Genomic DNA, 18,430 nt, shown 5'->3' with positions numbered 1-18,430 from the left:
AAAATAGCCAGTCACGACTGCCCACTATTAGCAGTGTTATTCTGGGCTATCAAAACCTTCGTCATTATCAGTGGAGTATTTTCCCATTCAGGAGTAAGGAATGTATAAACTAATAACTTCACCTTGACAATTTCTTAGATGCAGAAAGAATTACTGGATACTGAGCTTGATTTGTATAAGAAGATGCAGGCTGGGGAAGAAGTGGCTGAACTAAGAAGAAAGTACACAGAACTGCAGCTTGAAGTACGTTGGTTTTTATTTCTTCAGTTAACCATGTATTACAAAAACTTTCCTTTAGTATATTTTGCTTAACTTACATTGTAAAGTAACATGCAATCTGTTGTGCAATTAAAGTAGTTTTTAAAAAAATCTTCTTTTGGTAAGTAGTACACAACCCTTTTCTCTTAGAGTCAAGGTGGGTGAGGTAGTATCTTCCATTGGAATAGCTTCTGTTGTTGGACGAGACAAGCTTTTGAGCTGCACAGGGCTCTTCAAAACTACAAAAAGTAATCAATGTTGCAGATAAATCCAAGACGGGACAGATTGTTAAGCATAAGTCATTAACAAGTTACAGGAGACCAGTTGAAGGACAGTGGGCAATTAACACCTGTGCAGTCCTGGGGCCAGGGAGAATTAGTGGATTACACATTGGTGTAATGAGTCCTAAAACCAGTGTCTCTAAGCCCCTGAATTTTGGTATCTAGCAAAGTTATGAATTTAACTTCCCAGGCTCATCTTTTGATGGTGTTGTGCAGGTTTTGTTTGAGGACGAAGACCGAGAGATCCAATGAAGAGTGATCACTTTGTGAAAAGTGTTTGCCCACAGATGATAGGGTGTTTTTGTCTTTTATAATTTTTCTGTGAAAGTTTAACTATAGACAACTATATCCAAGAAACCCACAGATCCCATGCTTACTTCTCTGGATCCAGGAACCACTCCAGACACCAAAATATCTGTTATCTACAGCCAGACACTCAGTTACCGCAGCCTATGCTCTGAGGAGAAAGTCCAGGATAGACACCTTAAGACACTTAAATCTGCCTTCACCAAACAAGGACACTCCACCAGAGAAGTAGATCATGTCATGGAACTGGCCACACAAATACCTCAATATACCTCAATAGAGCTGGCTTCGGTATGGAAAAAATGCAACCCACCAACCACCCCACAGTGGAACCCACATGGGAGATCATAAAAAATTGTTGATTGTCTGTTTCACTTTAACTGCTCTCCTGCAACATGTTAATGCTTATGTTTAACAATCTGTCCCATCTTGCATTTATCTCTGACACTCTGATTACTTTTTCCAGCCCTGAGGGCAAGCTCTTGGTCTCTTGAAAGCTTGTCTGTTCCACCAACAGAAGTTGGTCCAATAAAACATATTACCTCACCCACCTTGTGTATGTCATATCCTGGGAGCAATGTGGCTACAACACTGCAAATGTTTCCTCTTAGGGCAGTTAGCAGGGATAATTCACATCTTCAGTCTCCGGACAGTACTCAGAAGTATGCCATTCTGGCTGTCTTCCGTTTTGATCATTCATCTGCTGATTCAGTGTAAAGATTTTTAAAGGATATTGTCAACTGATATTTTATAGATTTGCAGGAGGTAACTTTTGTTAGCATGCATTTTTAAAATTGTGTCTGAAGGTGGTGCTGTGGGTGTTTATACAGGCTAAAGCTGTCCTTGCTTACTCTTTTCTTTAAAGGAACATTTCCTTTAAAGGAATGTCAGCATGTTAAAAATAGCCTAATATTAACAAAAGTGTTAAAAGTACTAGAGATAAACAGTGTTCTTCTCTAATAGTTGTTTTAAAAGGTTGTATATTAACTCCTGTCCTAAGATTAAAATTCTGTTACAAATACAATATGTAAATAGAATTGGTTCAAGAAATGTTCCATGTACAAAAATATATGCCTGCATTTCTTTTAGAAAGGCTTGTTTGAAGGATAGTCATACCAGCTTTTAAAAGTCTTTGATTTTCATATTATTTACTTTTAAGCACTTATGTGCCATTCAGGATTACTAATGGATAAATATTAAAATGGTCTGGAATGTGCAATATCTATATATTGAATATATTTATTCTTTTCTTTACCATAAGTTTATGGGGCTTAATTGTCTGCAATTAAAAATTAACTGAAAGTTTTGCTGATAGTGTGTGTATTGAGATAGAATATAGCTTGCTCTTTAACTATAGTTGCTGGGCAATGCTAACCATTGATAACATGTCTTTCTGTAGTTACACTGAGCAGACCACATGGAAATGGCATACATTTTCAAAGAATATATTTTTAAGTGTTAAGGAAAATAAATGTACTTTCATAAATGTACTAGGAGTGTACATTAAAGCTGTGAAAGAAATTTCACATAATTCAACTGCTTACCAATATGCGAAATACTAGATTTTAACAAACTGAAGAAGTTATTGTGCTTTACTTGCATCTTGATTATTACTTTGTTGCTGTCTCTATGCTTTCCTATTGGTGCTCTCATTTGCACTGTGTAAACTATTTCTGACAATTCCCTTTTGTTAAAATAATTTCTATAACCAAAAAGAAAATTCACTTTTGTAAGCCTCTTTCACTTACGCTGAGACAATACTGTTAACTCCTTACAGCATTTTTCGTTTCCAAATGGCCTTGTAATGCCTTGCTGCTAGGTTGTAAAACTTATACTTCTGAAATACTTACTGCAGCAAAAATAGTCACTTTTATTTACATTTCATATGAGAGAGATGTGTGGATCATACACTGCAATATTTTGAGGCTTTTCTTATGAATTTCAACAGGGAGGTAGTTTTAGGGGGAAAAAATATTTGCAATCTATAAAAATAAACTTTTCCAAATAAGTTAGCTTGAGGGCAGACATGTGGCCTGGGAAATATCATCTTGACCATTTAAAAAGTGGGAAAGTTAAGTTACTGTAAACACATTCTTTTATAGGAAGTGTCAAGTCACCTTCACTGTGTGTGGTGCAACCAGCTGCACCTATAATATGCTTCTAAATTGCAGAGACGAATAAGATACACATTATGTCAAATATGTATGCTTAATTACGTGGCCACTTAACTGTTGATCTGCTTCAAATATTTGGATTCACAAGCATGATGATTGGAATTTATGGAAAAGGAAAACATGTTTTGGAATCTCAATCAATATGAGTGGTTCTGAAGTCTTTCCTTCAGGGAAAAGGAGGATTTGTGATGCAGTTGTTAACAATATTCCAATATTACAGGAGGAAACAAGGAATCAAGTTGTCTTTGCTCAGCAGTGATATTTTAGGATTGGTGTATTAGAGTTCAGATTTATCTAATAGTCCTCAAGATGTCAGGGAAAGGCATTCTTATAGGCCGAGTCACAAGCGGCATTGTGGTCCCTAAAAGACTTGGTAGTATAGTCTCTATTCAGAAAGTGGAGTGATTGGTAAATAGACTGATGTTTCAAGGACCACTAAATGTATATACTGTTCATACTGTTCATGACTTAAGTAAAGAGGGATCCAGATTTCCTGAAGGATATCTTCCTGTTTGATTTGGATCAGGACTTTCTATAAAGTTTATCTTCCATTATCCCTATTTCCACAGAGACTTCAAGATGCTTGAAGCAATGGCTGTGTCTATTTCTGCGTTTGTATAGTGCCTAGTAAAATGGGGCTCCAGTGCTGGTAAGGGTCCTCTGGACTCTACTGAAATATGAATATTAACAATGAGAGATACTTTACTGGATTCCCTGGGTGTATCAGTTCTGGATTTTCAGATCTTCCGGGTCTGTCCTCAGTTTCTACTTCTTCCTGTACTTCTGCATTTTCTGTCTAAGAATAAGGACAAGTTCTCTGTCATCATTGGGCTGCTTGAATCATGGTACCTTGTTAGAAATGAAGGTGTTCTGAGGAAGTGCACAACATATTTTTACGCTCTCAAAAGCCATTTACAAGAAAATGTGTTCTAAACTGAATGAGATTTTCGCTATGGATCTTGCCTGTCAAATTGTCACCTTTCTTGGATTGCAAAAAAAAGGTAAGACAGTCTTGCTATTGTTAAGTGCACTTGGCAGCCATTTCTGCTTACCATCCATTAGTACAAAGCTTTTCTGCCTTCAGTCATTGTAGGATTACAAGATAGTTGAAAGCACTGATGTGTATACACCAGCTTCAGAATCTCTTCCATCTTGGGACTTCAGTATGGTGCTTACAAGATTGATCTGTCTAAATTCTTACTCTGGCACCCATCATTGTGCTATGAGTACTTCACAAAATTATAAATTATACACAAATGTATTGTTAAATCTGTCAGTCTCTTCCTTCGTGTCTCCAGAAATTGGACTCTGTTTTGCAGGGTCAAGAGAGGAGATTAGTGTTTAATACAGGAAGGCTAAATCAAAGAGTTGTGTTGCAGCCTAATCTAAAGACAGTGGTGTTCATATGGTCATGACTTCTGGCCCACAGAGTTGTACTTCCCATTTGTAATTTTTTACACACTAGTTTCACCCTTGACATAGATAACTCCGTTGTCTCAGTGGTACACAGCTGTTCTGGGAGGTCATAATCATAGAAGGCCAGAGCGTGGAGAGATTTGAAGATAAGGACTTGAACTTCGAGTTTGACCCTGTTTGAAGCCTCTATGGAGAGTGGAGGACTTTTTTCTAGTGTCCTGTGTTTATCTGTATTTTTTTAGATTCAAGGTTTCATTCTTAGGTACAGGGACTTAGAGTAATCATGCCTAGAGGCCAGGGGTAAATGAATCATTGTGGCTAAATTTAAAATTGACTGGAGCTGGCATTTGTCTTGGTATCCATGAATAGAGTAGGGCATTTTGTATGACTGTGGCTGTTTGGGTGTATGGAAATGAGGAATCGAGGTGAACACCAAAGCAGAAGAGTAGGGTGGAGGGTGATATTATAGCGGAGGCAAGTTTTTTGGAGTGCTTCCTTCATCCCATCATCAAATTGGAGGATTGGGCCAAAAGAAATCTGATGAGGTTCAATAAGGATAAGTGCAGGGTCCTGCACTTAGGATGGAAGAATCCTATGCACCGCTACAGACTAGGGCCTGAATGGCTAGGCAGCAGTTCTGCGGAAAAGGACCTAGGGGTGACAGTGGACGAGAAGCTGGATATGAGTCAGCAGTGTGCCCTTGTTGCCAAGAAGGCCAATGGCATTTTGGGATGTATAAGTAGGGGCATAGCAAGCAGATCGAGGGACGTGATCGTTCCCCTCTATTCGACATTGGTGAGGCCTCATCTGGAGTACTGTGTCCAGTTTTGGGCCCCACACTACAAGAAGGATGTGGATAAATTGGAGAGAGTCCAGCGAAGGGCAACAAAAATGATTAGGGGTCTAGAACACATGACTTATGAGGAGAGGCTGAGGGAGCTGGGATTGTTTAGCCTGCAGAAGAGAAGAATGAGGGGGGATTTGATAGCTGCTTTCAACTACCTGAAAGGGGGCTCCAAAGAGGATGGCTCTAGACTGTTCTCAATGGTAGCAGATGGCAGAACGAGGAGTAATGGTCTCAAGTTGCAGTGGGGGAGGTTTAGATTGGATATTAGGAAAAACTTTTTCACTAAGAGGGTGGTGAAACACTGGAATGCGTTACCTAGGGAGGTGGTAGAATCTCCTTCCTTAGAGGTTTTTAAGGTCAGGCTTGACAAAGCCCTGGCTGGGATGATTTAACTGGGAATTGGTCCTGCTTCGAGCAGGGGGTTGGACTAGATGACCTTCAGGGGTCCCTTCCAACCCTGATATTCTATGATTCTATGATTACCTTAATTTAAGCTCTTCTGGATTCAGTTCTAGGCAGTTAAGTCAGTTGCTGATCGCAGACAGGCCCTTTCCTTGGAAAACTCGTGTGGAGGGATGTTGCTTGCATCTTATGTGCATGTGGAGTAGAACTGGATGTTTTCTGCATATTGCTCACATTTTAGTCCCTGCTATTTCATGATCTCCCTTTGTGACTTTGGGACCCACAGGTGAGGGTTCTGGAGGCTGGGGAGCAGAATCCCCCCTTATTCTCCGGTTGAGTGGCGTAAAAGGAGCACATTGCATAGTCAACTGTATGAAATACTGTAGGTGTCCAGCAAAGAGTAGTCGTCTGACCTATGCCCGTGACCAGGAGATCATTCTGTAGAGTCACCAGTGTGCTCTGTTCCATGTCTTGGCCTGACACATGATTAACAGGGCTGTAGCATGTTGGCAGTATCTAAGACCATGTCTACACTACAAATTGTTTGACACAAGTTTCATCAGCGTACAGCTACCAAAGTTAGTATATCACTTGTGTATGTGCGTATTTAGCTGCTTGCATCAGCCCTGCATGTACAAACTAGGAGTGCTTGTGTCGATGCAAAGAGCGGTGCACCATGGATAGGTAACCCAGTGTGCAACATGCTGTCATCTGGATTCACAGTGTGGAATAGAAATGAGTCATGCAGGCATTCCTGAGAGCTAGTGGTCAAGTTCTCAGCATGCAACTTTCTCCATCCCATAATGTCCTCCATTTACCATAATTTTTGTCTTTTTTTTATATTCCACAAACCTGCATGGCACTTCAGTGTCCAGTATCTTTGACAAAGAGCATGGAACCTGAAGAGGTATAAATTCTCATGAGCGTTGCAAATGCAGGACTCATGCTTCTCTTGTATTTGCAGACCTGCAGAAAGTTCTCCAACAATGAGAGGACATGACAATTACAAATAATTCAAGGTTGTTGTGTTCATGGAGTAGTTGTGGGTGATGGTGTGCCACGTCTGGGCCCAAGAAATGAGCATTGACTAGTGGGCTCACATTGTAATACAAGTTTGACAATGAGCAGTGGCTGCAGAACTTCTGGATGCGAAAGAGATTCATTGACAGGGGAGAAGCAAGTGGCCATCACACTCTGGAACCTTGCAAAGTTGGGTTACTACTAATCAGTGGGAAATCATTTTGGAATTGGAAAATCCACAGTGGTGGTCATTTTCATGCAAGTGTGTAAGGCTATTAATAGTTTCCCTCAGCAATGTGCAGGACATAATTGATGGATTTTCAGCAACAAGGTTCCCAAACTATGGTAGGGTGATAGATGACATGCATCTCCCTACTTTGGCACCAGCCCACCTTGCCACAGAGTACAGCAACAAACTCTTAAATTTCCTTCTTTCTTGCAGTTATCAAAGAATTATGGAGAGCTGTGAGGTTAGTGAAGAAGCAGTAGATGTTTCAGAGCCAGAATCTCTATGGGTTTCCTTGTGTGGTCAGTAACTCACTAGATTGACTTGCCATGGTCTCTTATTGAGGAGGATTCACTAGCATTTACTGGGTATTGAAATGGATTACTGTGTTTATGCTTCTTGTCTGGAGCCAGAGTAGATTCTAATCTTAGTTTCGATATGATAGTAGAAAACCCAAGATAGGGGGAATGCTTCATGTTTCCATTTCCAGCGTGTGATCAGCTGTGTGTGTGTAGTTCCTGAGATTGAGCAACCAAGAGTGCAAAGTGTAAAGCCATGGGTAAAGGCCATTGTACTAAAGATGTTGTCACAATAGTAGCTGAGGTGTCCTAGGACAATAAGTCTTGGAAACTTTGTAACAACTTTGTGGATAAGTTCTTGGAGGATAGGACCATCAGTGGCTATTAGCCAGGGTGGGCAGGGATACAAAACTATGCTATGAAGTGTGTCTAGCCTCTATTTGACAGAAGCTAGGAATGGGCAACATGGGATGGATCACCTGATGATTACCTGTTCTGTTCCTTCCCTCTGAAGCACCTCTCCTTGGCCACTGTCAGAAGACAGGATACTGGGCTAGATGGACCATTGGTCTGACCCAGTATGACCGTTCTTATGTTGTTGTGTTTTTATGTTCAATGACATACTCTCTCAGCTTCTCTGGGAAACTGGATTAAAAGACTGCAAACTACTTGTCTCTGGGTTCATGGAATAAATAGAAAATCTTATAGTTTGCCCCATTCATCAGCCTATACGCCATTGACCTATTTAGAGACAAAGGCCAGGGATGAAAGTCATATTAAACGCTTACCGGTACGGGGGCCCGCGGAAGGAGCGGGGCTTGGGCTCTGGCAGCAATGTAAAAGGACTCAGGGCCCAGGCCCTTTTAAATTGCTGGCCCCGGAGCAGCTGCCCCTCTCCTCCTCCTCCTGTTGGGGGGGGGGGGGTGGGAGGGGGCAAAAGGTGCAACGATGTTAAAGCACTGCCACACTTTTCTATTCCTAACACTGCTATTTGTTGTGGTTGTGTGAAGGTCATATTAGGGAAAGGAGTGACATCTGTCGTTCCTTTAAAAAGAGGACTCAGAAATTGAGGGAGTACATGATTGACTAGTGTCTGACTCTGAATATATCTGGGGCGATCCCCCCCGTACCAGATCCAGAAAATCTTATTGGTCTACTTAATCTTTGGTGAGATGTCAAGATCATGTACCAAGTGGACTTATAGCTGTGTTTACTGCAAGAGTTGTTCTTGGGACTCATTTCACTGGCCACCTATGCTTTGCTTTGTGGCCCTATTGGGCACCCTGAGGAGTCCATCAAAAGTGCGCTACTTATCTCTCTCAGCACAGATCTTCTCCACCCCATCCTGCTCAAGGGGCTTCTATGGTTTCTCAGGCCTCTCAACAGCTAGACCTTCCTGAGTTTGTCCTGGTCCAACCTGCAGACTAAAGTTCACATGGGAATCCATCTCATCAAGTAGAAGAGCTGTCCCCCATTTATATTTTCTCTTCTCCTGATCAGGTCCTTCTTTGAGTCCTTGTCACCAGCACCAGACGACTTTGATTTACCAAGATCTTATGAGAATGGGTGGAAGCAGCTGTAAGAGTGAAAGCCAAGCTTGTGCTGGAGTCTGTCCTCAAACTCTGTGATATTTTGCAGTCCTCAGGTCCAGGCGGAGTAGCCTGCCTATTAATGAGGTCCCCTTGGATGACTGTAAGATTTTGCAGGTCCCTTTGGATGACTCCAGCCACCCTTACCCTGACAACAAACAGATGCTATCAGGTAGCTGTTCAGTGTTATGAGCAATTGTGTTCACATCCAACCTTGGGCTCCCTGGTTCTCAGCTGCAAATGGATGATCGTGCCAAAGTCATTTTCATACTACACCATAAGAAAAAATGCTAATGAAACTAGATTTATTTGGCAGGAAATATAATTCTACTCAAATCTACAGTTGCACATTTCTAACCATGAGGCGCTTCTGTCTAAATATGATATTTATTGTGACTCCATGAGTAAATTCATGGGCAGATTTCTGGATGCTTTTAGGTCTCTGGTTCCTGAAGGCTGTCTCATTGCTAGATCTGCTCTTCAGGCTGCTCTGGACTCTCCAGATTCTGCAGCTGTGGTAATGGCTACCGTGATCACCATAAGAAGATTGTTGTGGCTTCAAAACTTGTGCATACCTGCAGAAGTGGAACAGATCATTGAGGACTTGCCCTTCGAGGGATATGTGGTCGTTTTTGTCAATAAGAAAGGAGATGAGGCCGGACATAGCCTAGAGGACTCACTTGCCACACTGTTCACTAGGGATCTACATGATAGCTCCCTGAAAGAAGCAATACAGACCACAGCAACAACTATGACAACCTTTCTACCAGCCTAGATATTCTTACTCTGTCAAAAAGGGTCTCAAATCACAGTTCAAGTCTATACCCACCCTCGTTCCTCTTTTCTTTTCAAGGACAAGCTTGTACTTTTACAAGAAGTGCAAACTCTTCATTTGGGTGCTGCTCAGGAAGTTCATGCTGGGGAAAGGGCTTTACTGTGCGTTTTCTCATTTCTAAAAGAAGGCAGGGGGGCTGTGGAAGTTAAACAAATTAATCAGAAATATCAGGTTCCACATGTACTCCTAGCAGTCTCTGGCTCTCCAAGATGTTTACTCTGTGTGGCAAACCATCCAGGCCACAGAAAGTACCTGAGACATTTGATTGCGGACCAGCATTCCCCAGTGTACTGTCTTTCCTTCTGCCCCAGGGGTGTTTACCAAATGGATGGTAGCAGCCCACCTCAGGAGGCTGGACATCCAGATATTCACCTATCTGGACAACTGGTCTGCCGCAGTTCCAGGTAGCAAATGGAGATGAGCATCTCGCAGATTCAACCCTTATTTGCTCAGCAGGACCTGTTAATAAACAAAGTCAAGTCAACTTTTACTTCCATTCAGAGAACCTAGTTAATGGTGAGAGGATACAGATTCTATAACAGCAGTGGCATATCTGCCTCAGGACAGATTTCAGGTCATCCTGGACCTGTTCAACAGTCTACAGTCTTACCCCCAACACATCAATGAGATCTTGTTTGAGATTGTTGGAGGACATAACATGCTGCACTTAAGTGACTTGGCATGCTAGACTTTGCCTCAGATGTTTACAGGGATGGATGAAGCCTGTTTACCCCCCAATCAAACATCTTCTGGGCACGACAGTTGGCATAACTGCCAGAGCACTTGCCTCACTGGACAGCTGGAAGAATCCCACTAGTGATTATAGAGTAGTGCTGCCCTACTCAACTCCTCTTCCATCCATGACTTCGGCTACTGATGCATCCTTCCTAGGGTAGGGAGCTAATTTAGAGATGCCTCAAACACAAACTATATGTCAAAGGAAGAATCATCACTCCACATCAGTGTGTTGGAGCTATGAGCCATACACAAAGCCTGTCAAGTCTTTCTACCTTAAATCAAAGACCAAACTATCCAAGTCCTCCAGGACAACATGACGCCCATGTTTTATGTCAACAGGCAAGGAAGTGCGATATACATACTGTTATGTCACAAGACCATCCACCTATATAACTCTTGCATCAAGAATGAAATCACTCTGTCAGCATTTCACCTGGGAGCTCAGAATGTCCTATCAGACCACCTCAGCAGGACTTTTGGGGAGAATCATGACTGGCCATTGAAGGCCAGTATACTCAGATTTATTTTTTTTTGCAAGTGCAGGATTATCGGTATGAACCAGTTTGCAACAAGACAGAACAGAACGTGCCATCAGTTCTGTTCCAGAGCAAGTCTGAGCCCAGGTACTCTTTCAGATGCTTTCCTCCTTCTCTGGAGGTCAACTCTGATGTATGAGTTTCCTCAAGTACCACTCATACACAAAGTCATACTCAATCTGAAACAGGATTGGTTAGAGATTATACTTTCTTGTCTCATATAACAAAGGTAACTGGTTTTTTTTTTTTCAGAATCATAAAGGTATTCACAATGGTTCCTGAGGACAAGTGTGAGAGTTAGTTTACTTGAATTTTGAAGGCGAACATCTTAAAATGCTTAATTTTATTTGAAACAAAACCCACATCTGCTCCTCTTGCTAGGAAGAAGTCTCAAAATTTGACATTAAACAAAGATGGTGATTGGAACATGATTTTATTTTAATTCTGTGAAAATAATGTTTAGATCATATGTGTTGTGGACTGAAGTTATGTTCAAATTTTTTAGGCTGCCAAACGAGGGATTCTTTCTTCAGGTCGTGGTAGAGGAATTAATGCACGAGGTCGGGGTGCATCACGTAGCAGAGGCAGAGGAATACGAGGCCGGGGTCGTGGAAGAGGGGTTCCAGGTCATGCAGTAGTGGATCATCGACCGAGAGCACTGGAGATCTCTGCATTCACAGAAAGTGATAGAGAAGATCTTCTTCCTCATTTTGCGGTATGTAGTAACTTCAACATTTCTTTTCCTTGTATTTAGTAGTTTTGTGGAAGCGCAGGGAAAAACTTCCAAGGGGTGATTCCAATCAACTAGAATCCAGTATTTAATTAACCAAGGAGTCCTAAAGTAGGTTCTCTACCTTTAAAAAGAGCTTTCTGTTTCTAAACTATAGAAGGACTTCATACAAGGTAGGGAAAGGAAAAAAGTGAACTTTTACTTAACTCTAGTGGCATTCTTTAGAAACAGCTGTTTGACGGACAGAAAATGATACAGACCAAGGTACGCCAATGCCCAAGGCCTCTTAAATTGCAGGGAACTGATTAAGTGAGATGTATTAAGATGATCTTGCAAAGTGACTAACACTCCATGCTGTAGAAGGAGAAAAATCATCCAAAGTCATTGCCAAAGAAAAGGAGCATGGCAAAAGGGTGAAAGAACCATAAGTGATGCTAAATTGTTCCCTATGTGTTTATATGGGTGTTGTGTACACCAGGGAGAGAATTTGCAGGTAAAATTTCCTATCGTCAGTTATTCAATATCCTAGCAAGCTACTGTTAAAGTGGTGGTAGTAGAAAGTCCTTGGGTAGAAATCATGTAGAACAACTGGTAATGGGCTTTTGCCAGAACTGGAGGAGTATAAGAACGAAAAGAAATCTTGGACCACTCTTCTAAATCACAGAATACCATATTGTTATCCTGTAACAAAACAGGATAATGTGTGAACAAACTGCTTTTTTGGAGATACGCTTGTTTCAACTTTCTTTATGCCTGACAGTCCTGTCTCAATGAGTTATACCCACTTTTTTGAGTTTGAGAGTAGAGGCCAGAACTGTACAACAACTGCAGGATCTTAGTACCACTCCCAGAAGTCTGTGCATCCCGAAAATGGCGCACATGCAAAGCCAGAATTCCCTTTAAACAGAATTCCCTTTTCCTAACTTCTTAATGTTAGGGCTGCAGTTCAAAATTTGGTACTGGGATTATATTTGTCAGCAGTCCGTAATATCAGCATATAATTTAGTTGGACTGAAAGTCAAACGAGGGGAAAATTGTCTGATCTATGTGTTTTCTCTTGAAGCCTACAATGAAGGAGAAACCTATTGAATTTGTAGCGTGGATACTGGTGATGGTACAGAGCTCTCAAAGATATATTGAGGCAGTGTCACAAGTGAGATTGTGGAGCAGTCAGTCAGGTCTGCCTTCTGTTTGCCTTTGAACATTCACCACAACAGGTACAGCCTGTGTACCAGGAACAGGAGCAAACTGTGGTCCAACAATTCTCAAGATGTGGTTGACTTAGAGGATAAGACATATCGTCTTATCCAGTTTTTATTCTTCTATAGCAGTCACATTTCCAGCAGCAGAATATGGCTATACAAATAGGTGTATTGAAATGACTTTTTATTATTATTGGGAAACTTGTCTAGTTATTATAAGGATATTGGTAAGACTCTTCAGCCAACATTACATTTAGATTTTCAGTTAAAACAATATTTTAAACTCCTCTGCTAGGCATTAAAATAAATGTAAATCAGAATTCATAATAATTATACCACTTTTAGTGTAAAGAGTTAAGTTTCTGGAAAGTTAGACCTCACATTTAATCTGTGCATAGATGTCAAAGCTGAATATTTGCTGATATTACTGAAGTTGTAATTAAAGTGGACCTCTAAAGCTTTTTTGAGTTTACTTTTTCAACTAATTTATGATCCATGAAGAGCTGCTTTTGCTTTTGCTTTTGACAATCTCTGTTTTCATCATATTTAAAAAAACTAAATAGTGGCTCTGCCCCCTTCCTCTGAAGAAACCAGGGTGAGAAGAACTTGAGCTCCAACCTTTCTGATATCAGTGCTATTTGAATGGCAAGTGGATGCAAATAATAATCTCCTTTAATTTATATGATGCTAGATTATATTGTTAATACAGCTAAATAGCTGCCTCTTTGTACAGAGAGACTGAGAGGGGGTGAACTCAGACTGCAGTCAGTAATTAACATGTCTTTAAACCTGGGTTTGGCATGTCACTTTCACAGAAATTAATTACACAAACTGGAGAAGCAAAGGTGTGTGTTCAAAAACACCAACTTTTTTTTTGTAAATATCTTTTAGGATTTAAAAACATAAGCTCACACTAGCACCATTTAAAAAAAATTTCCAAAAAATTTTGCAAGGTCACCTTTAAGATTTTGCATTCTAGTATGAGGGAAGTTAATATATTGTGTTTATTGTCTCTTATCTGGAGACAGAAGGAAGTTCCTTGTGAAGAGGCAGAGTCTCCATCTGTCAGTGGAAACGTGCTGTGTGGGCATTGGTTTATGGTTATGACATCTCCCATAACTTGCCTATTCCCTGTTTCAAAGGGTTTAATTGAGGATAATGTTGCATTTAACTAATTTTATTTTCTTAATAAGTGTGGTTGGGGACTCTGTGGGGTTGGGAAGGAATTTCTCCCCACATCAGACTGTCAGTGACTTTGGATGTTTTTTCTCCTTTCGCGGCATGGGGTGTGAGTAACTTGCCGAGATCGTCTTGATATATCTCACTTATCCAGTTCCCAGCCATTGCAGAGGTCTCTGGTATTGGTGCACCTTGGGCCCTACTATTCTCTGCCTGTCACACATAATAGGTTAGTCTCCTGTGGACTAGAATACTTTGGTCTAATTTTGGTTGCTGAGTTTAATGCGCAGGTGCTGGCTGGTGGGTGCTGGGTTGGCGGCCCATGATGACATGATTGGAAGGATTCGATTATTATCTGTAAATGTTGGTAAATGCTGATTTCATCATATATGCGCAAACCAATGGGGGGGGGGAACTTCCCTCGATAGTAATAAAAATGTACAAATAGGCAAAGTAAGAAAAATGCTGCTTGAGAATTTGTTTGATATAAGGATATTTACTTTGTATATTTTAACAAGCAATGTTGACAGTTTGTATTTTAAGGTTATAACATTTTAATTTTTTGAACCTCAACATCCACTGTCAATAAATAATTTTCTGACAACCTCCCCATCTGTAGTTTCCTGCAACTGTGACAATTCAAATTGATAACAATTTGGGGGAAAAGATTAAAATATATACTTTTGTGCAACTGAATATGGATAAAAATAGAAAAAAAACCCAACCACACCTTGAACATAAACATCAATATTATGACACATCAAAAAATTGGTGCAGAGTCCTCTGGTACTTTGTCAGTAGCCTGTGGAGTTCTACATCAGTGTTTGTTTTTAGTAGCTTTGCTCTTACTGTGTTTGCAACTATATTTCAGACCAAAATACTTCCAGTTGAGGAAAAAAATGGTGAGATCAGATTTCTCTTGCACAGCAATTTGAAAAAAGTTTGTCTTGCAGTTTGTATTAATATGTATATTATCTGCTACAGTTTAAAATATTTTATGGTCCACTTCTGTAAAACCCTGAATTAGCTAGAGCTCATGAGCTCTAGCTAATTATGAGCTCTGAGACCACATCTGTCGGCACTCTAACTACGCAGATGTGATTGTCAGGGATGTTGTAGGTGATGTAGCCCAAGTATGCTCCACAGGGACTAGAGCAGAGCTTTCTTGGTAGAGGACCTTCAGCTCTGGAACTTGCTGTCACTGGAGATAAGACTGAATTTGAGTCTTGGCACATTGTCTTTGATTAGTCTTTGTGCAGACATTTTCCTGACAGACTGATGGAGTCAGTGACTCTGAAGGAGAAGAGGAGAGCCATGATTCATCCTTATAGTATGCACTAGTAAATTTTTATAAGGGGAGTCCAAATACTATAGTGTTCAGTGTTTTAAAGTGCATATAAAAATTCTATAGCATTTCTCACAAAGACAAGTTAACCGTTAAGGTCTCTTTAGCGTGCATCATTTCCAGTTCTATATAATTTTCAAGTCCGTGTGATTCTTTAGGGCTTGTCTACACTGGCAATTTACAGCGCTGCAACTTTCTTGCTCAGGGGTGTGAAAAAACACTCCCCGGAGCGCAGCAAGTTTCAGCGCTGTAAAGCGACAGTGTAGACAGTGCACCAGCACTGGGAGCTACGCCCCTCTTGGAGGTGTTTTTTTTTTCATAGCGCCGCAACCACACAAGCCACATTAAAGCGCTGCTGCGGCAGCGCTTTAGCGTTGCCTGTGTAGACTAGCCCTTAGTACAGCATTTGCATAGAAGAGGAATCTTTCAGTTTAGTTTACATTTTTCTCTTATTGAAAGCAATATGGTGAAATTGAAGATTGCCAGATAGACGACTCTTCTCTCCATGCAGTGATTACTTTTAAGACAAGAGCAGAAGCTGAAGCTGTAAGTATATTCTTCATATTAAAAGTACTTTAAGAGGATATCTCATATTAGTCATATGTAAACTGAACTAAATTTAAATTTAAGAATTAAGTATAATTTCAGAACAGTTAAATCTTATGTTGACTGCTTTTGAGTTGATTATCAAAGAGGAATAGGTTTGATTTTAGATTAAATTAGATTACTGAGTAACCTTTTCTTTTTCCCAAAAAATCTTTCAAACCAGCATATTAACTGAAATCCTTAAAAGGGAGGAAATTCTGAGCTAGTTTAAAGTATATCTTGCATGAGTCAAAACAAGACATTCCCCCCAGTGGTATTTCATGAATGGATGTCTGGCTTTGGCAGCACCCCCCTACCTGTTCATTGTTCCTTATTTTTGCCCATAAGAGTTACCTCAGTACCCCACGGCTTGATTGTTTTCCCTTTCGTTGTAGTTTACATCAGAAATGCAGAATCATGAAACAAGTTATTCAAAGGGTTTTCTTTATGTATTTTTCCATGTCCCTTATTTTTATAGAAATTTGTTTTCTTGGGAATTTGTAGGTTCTAGAAGTTTGTTTTGGCTACGTATCTTTAATTTCTCAATTCACCAACATTTCTAACAGATGATACAGGTTGTGATTACTGAAATTTAATTTGGGAACTAATTCATTCTTTGTGTTTACTAGGCAGTTACATTTAATACATTCAGAGCATCAAGTTCACTTTGAAATGAAATTAGAGTGCTTGCTTAAGGTATAATGTATCAGTATGAAACTTTTCCCTAAATATTACTGCTTTCTAAACATTTAATGAAACTATTAAATGTTAATTTGTTAATTAAATGGGAGGAAGCATGCCAGTGCAGTGCTTTAATAAGTGGGACTCAGGGAAACTTGGGTTCAATTCCCTGCTTTGTCACAAACTTCCAGTTTGCCCTTGAACAAGTGGTCTGTGCCTCAGTTCCCCAATGTAAAATGAGAATGACACTTCCTTACCTAGGTTTCAGAGTAGCAGCCATGTTAGTCTGTATCCACAAAAAGAAAAGGAGGACTTGTGGCCCCTTAGAGACTAACAAATTTATTTGAGCATAAGCTTTTGTGAGCTACAGCTCACTTCATCCTTCCTAGCAAGCTGGCGGGGCCTGGGCTGTGCGAGTGGCACAGCGGGCATAAGGCGTGGGAAGCTGGGTGGGGAAGGCACGGCCATGGCTGGGGACGGGGCGGAGGAGGAAGATGAAAAGGGGGAAATGCCCCGCAGCCCAATGGGCTCCTCTCCTGGCGCAGGCTGCCCGGGCTGGCCATGTTCAGCCTCTACTCGCTGGTGAACGCCTTCCAGTGGATCCAGTACAGCATGCTGAGCAGGATGCTTACCTAACAGGTTTTGAAGATAAATACGTTAAAGATTGTGAGGCATTCAGATGCTATAATGGGGGTCATATAAATACATAGGACAGGTAAGTATGTTAGAATATATAGGAAACTCACACTTACTCAGAGTAATGATCCGTGTAGTGTCAATATGGTTCTATGTGATGGGATTTAACTTTTTTTCAAAAATTTAGGAAATTGCCTACAAAATAACTTTAAGCAAAGTCAGGCACTCAAAAATTGGGAAATGCCAGCATTAAGATTACCCTTGGATTTGGACCCTTTGGTATATGCAATTTGTGATGTTTTGGGGATCGGGGCGCTCTTACCATCTGCCGTATAACTTTGTGTGCCTTAATGTTATGCTCTCAAGACTCAGGACCTTGACACCAGTAGCCAGTTTACAAGCATAAAGGTCTCATCCTGGCTTCCGCCTGCCTAAATACTCATTGCAGGATGATTTCAACAGCCTTTCCAGTCTCAGGTCTCCCCAAATTCATCTACCTTGAGCTCTTAAATACCAGACACTGACTTTTCCCTTTTGGTTTGTCACTCCCAAAGGAATGAAACCTGCACCCCAGTTATTACTTCATTTTGGGGGGGACAACACTACACACCATTTGCACAACAGAGACCTGTTCGGGGTAAAAATAAATAAAAGGTTTGTATGAGGGAAAAATCACAGATTCAAAGACGAATTAATAAGGAAAGCAAACACCATACAAGTTACGGAGAAAATAAACATAGATGCAACGTCAGGTTTTACACTTGCACATTTGAATCCCTTTTAAGACAAGTTACCTATTGCCTTTGCTCAGATTCCCGGTTTATCCCATAGCCCTGAGGAGGGATCTAGAGTTCATAGACAGTCCCCCACCTTTGAGACTGTCCCTCAGTTCTGGATATCTTTCACTTCAAATACCTTTTCTTTTAACAATGTTTGCAGGGGTGGGTGGTTGGTTGTTTGTTAAATTTCTCAGACTATGGTGATTCATAATGGGGGAAATTCCTTCCTTTCTTAGTTTTCAAGACTGGGGTTTTCTTTTCAGTTGCAAGTTGTTTCAGTGTTTTCCCATTAATGTAATGGCCCATCACTTGTTTTTAGCTTAGTTTAAAAGGTACTCTGTGCTTCCCTCCCCGTTGTGAGGTGGA

At 40.6% G+C, this 18,430-nt stretch overlaps 1 protein-coding gene across 1 annotated transcript in view; it reads left to right on the top strand.

Moving 5' to 3' along the window:
• Window positions 1–18,430, top strand: part of RBM26 (RNA binding motif protein 26) — a 102,069-nt gene that overhangs the window by 64,869 nt on the left and 18,770 nt on the right. The window contains exons 18-20 of the mRNA XM_077812633.1: window positions 139–243; window positions 11,433–11,642; window positions 15,843–15,929. Of these exons, the coding sequence (XP_077668759.1) occupies window positions 139–243; window positions 11,433–11,642; window positions 15,843–15,929 (402 nt within the window). The remainder of the gene's footprint in view (window positions 1–138; window positions 244–11,432; window positions 11,643–15,842; window positions 15,930–18,430) is intronic.

The sequence above is a fragment of the Eretmochelys imbricata genome, chromosome 1 (assembly GCF_965152235.1).
Source record: "Eretmochelys imbricata isolate rEreImb1 chromosome 1, rEreImb1.hap1, whole genome shotgun sequence".
NCBI lineage: Eukaryota > Metazoa > Chordata > Testudines > Cheloniidae > Eretmochelys > Eretmochelys imbricata.
The sequence above is the reverse complement of the archived record's forward strand: the minus strand, read 5'-3'. Positions and strand labels throughout refer to the sequence as shown.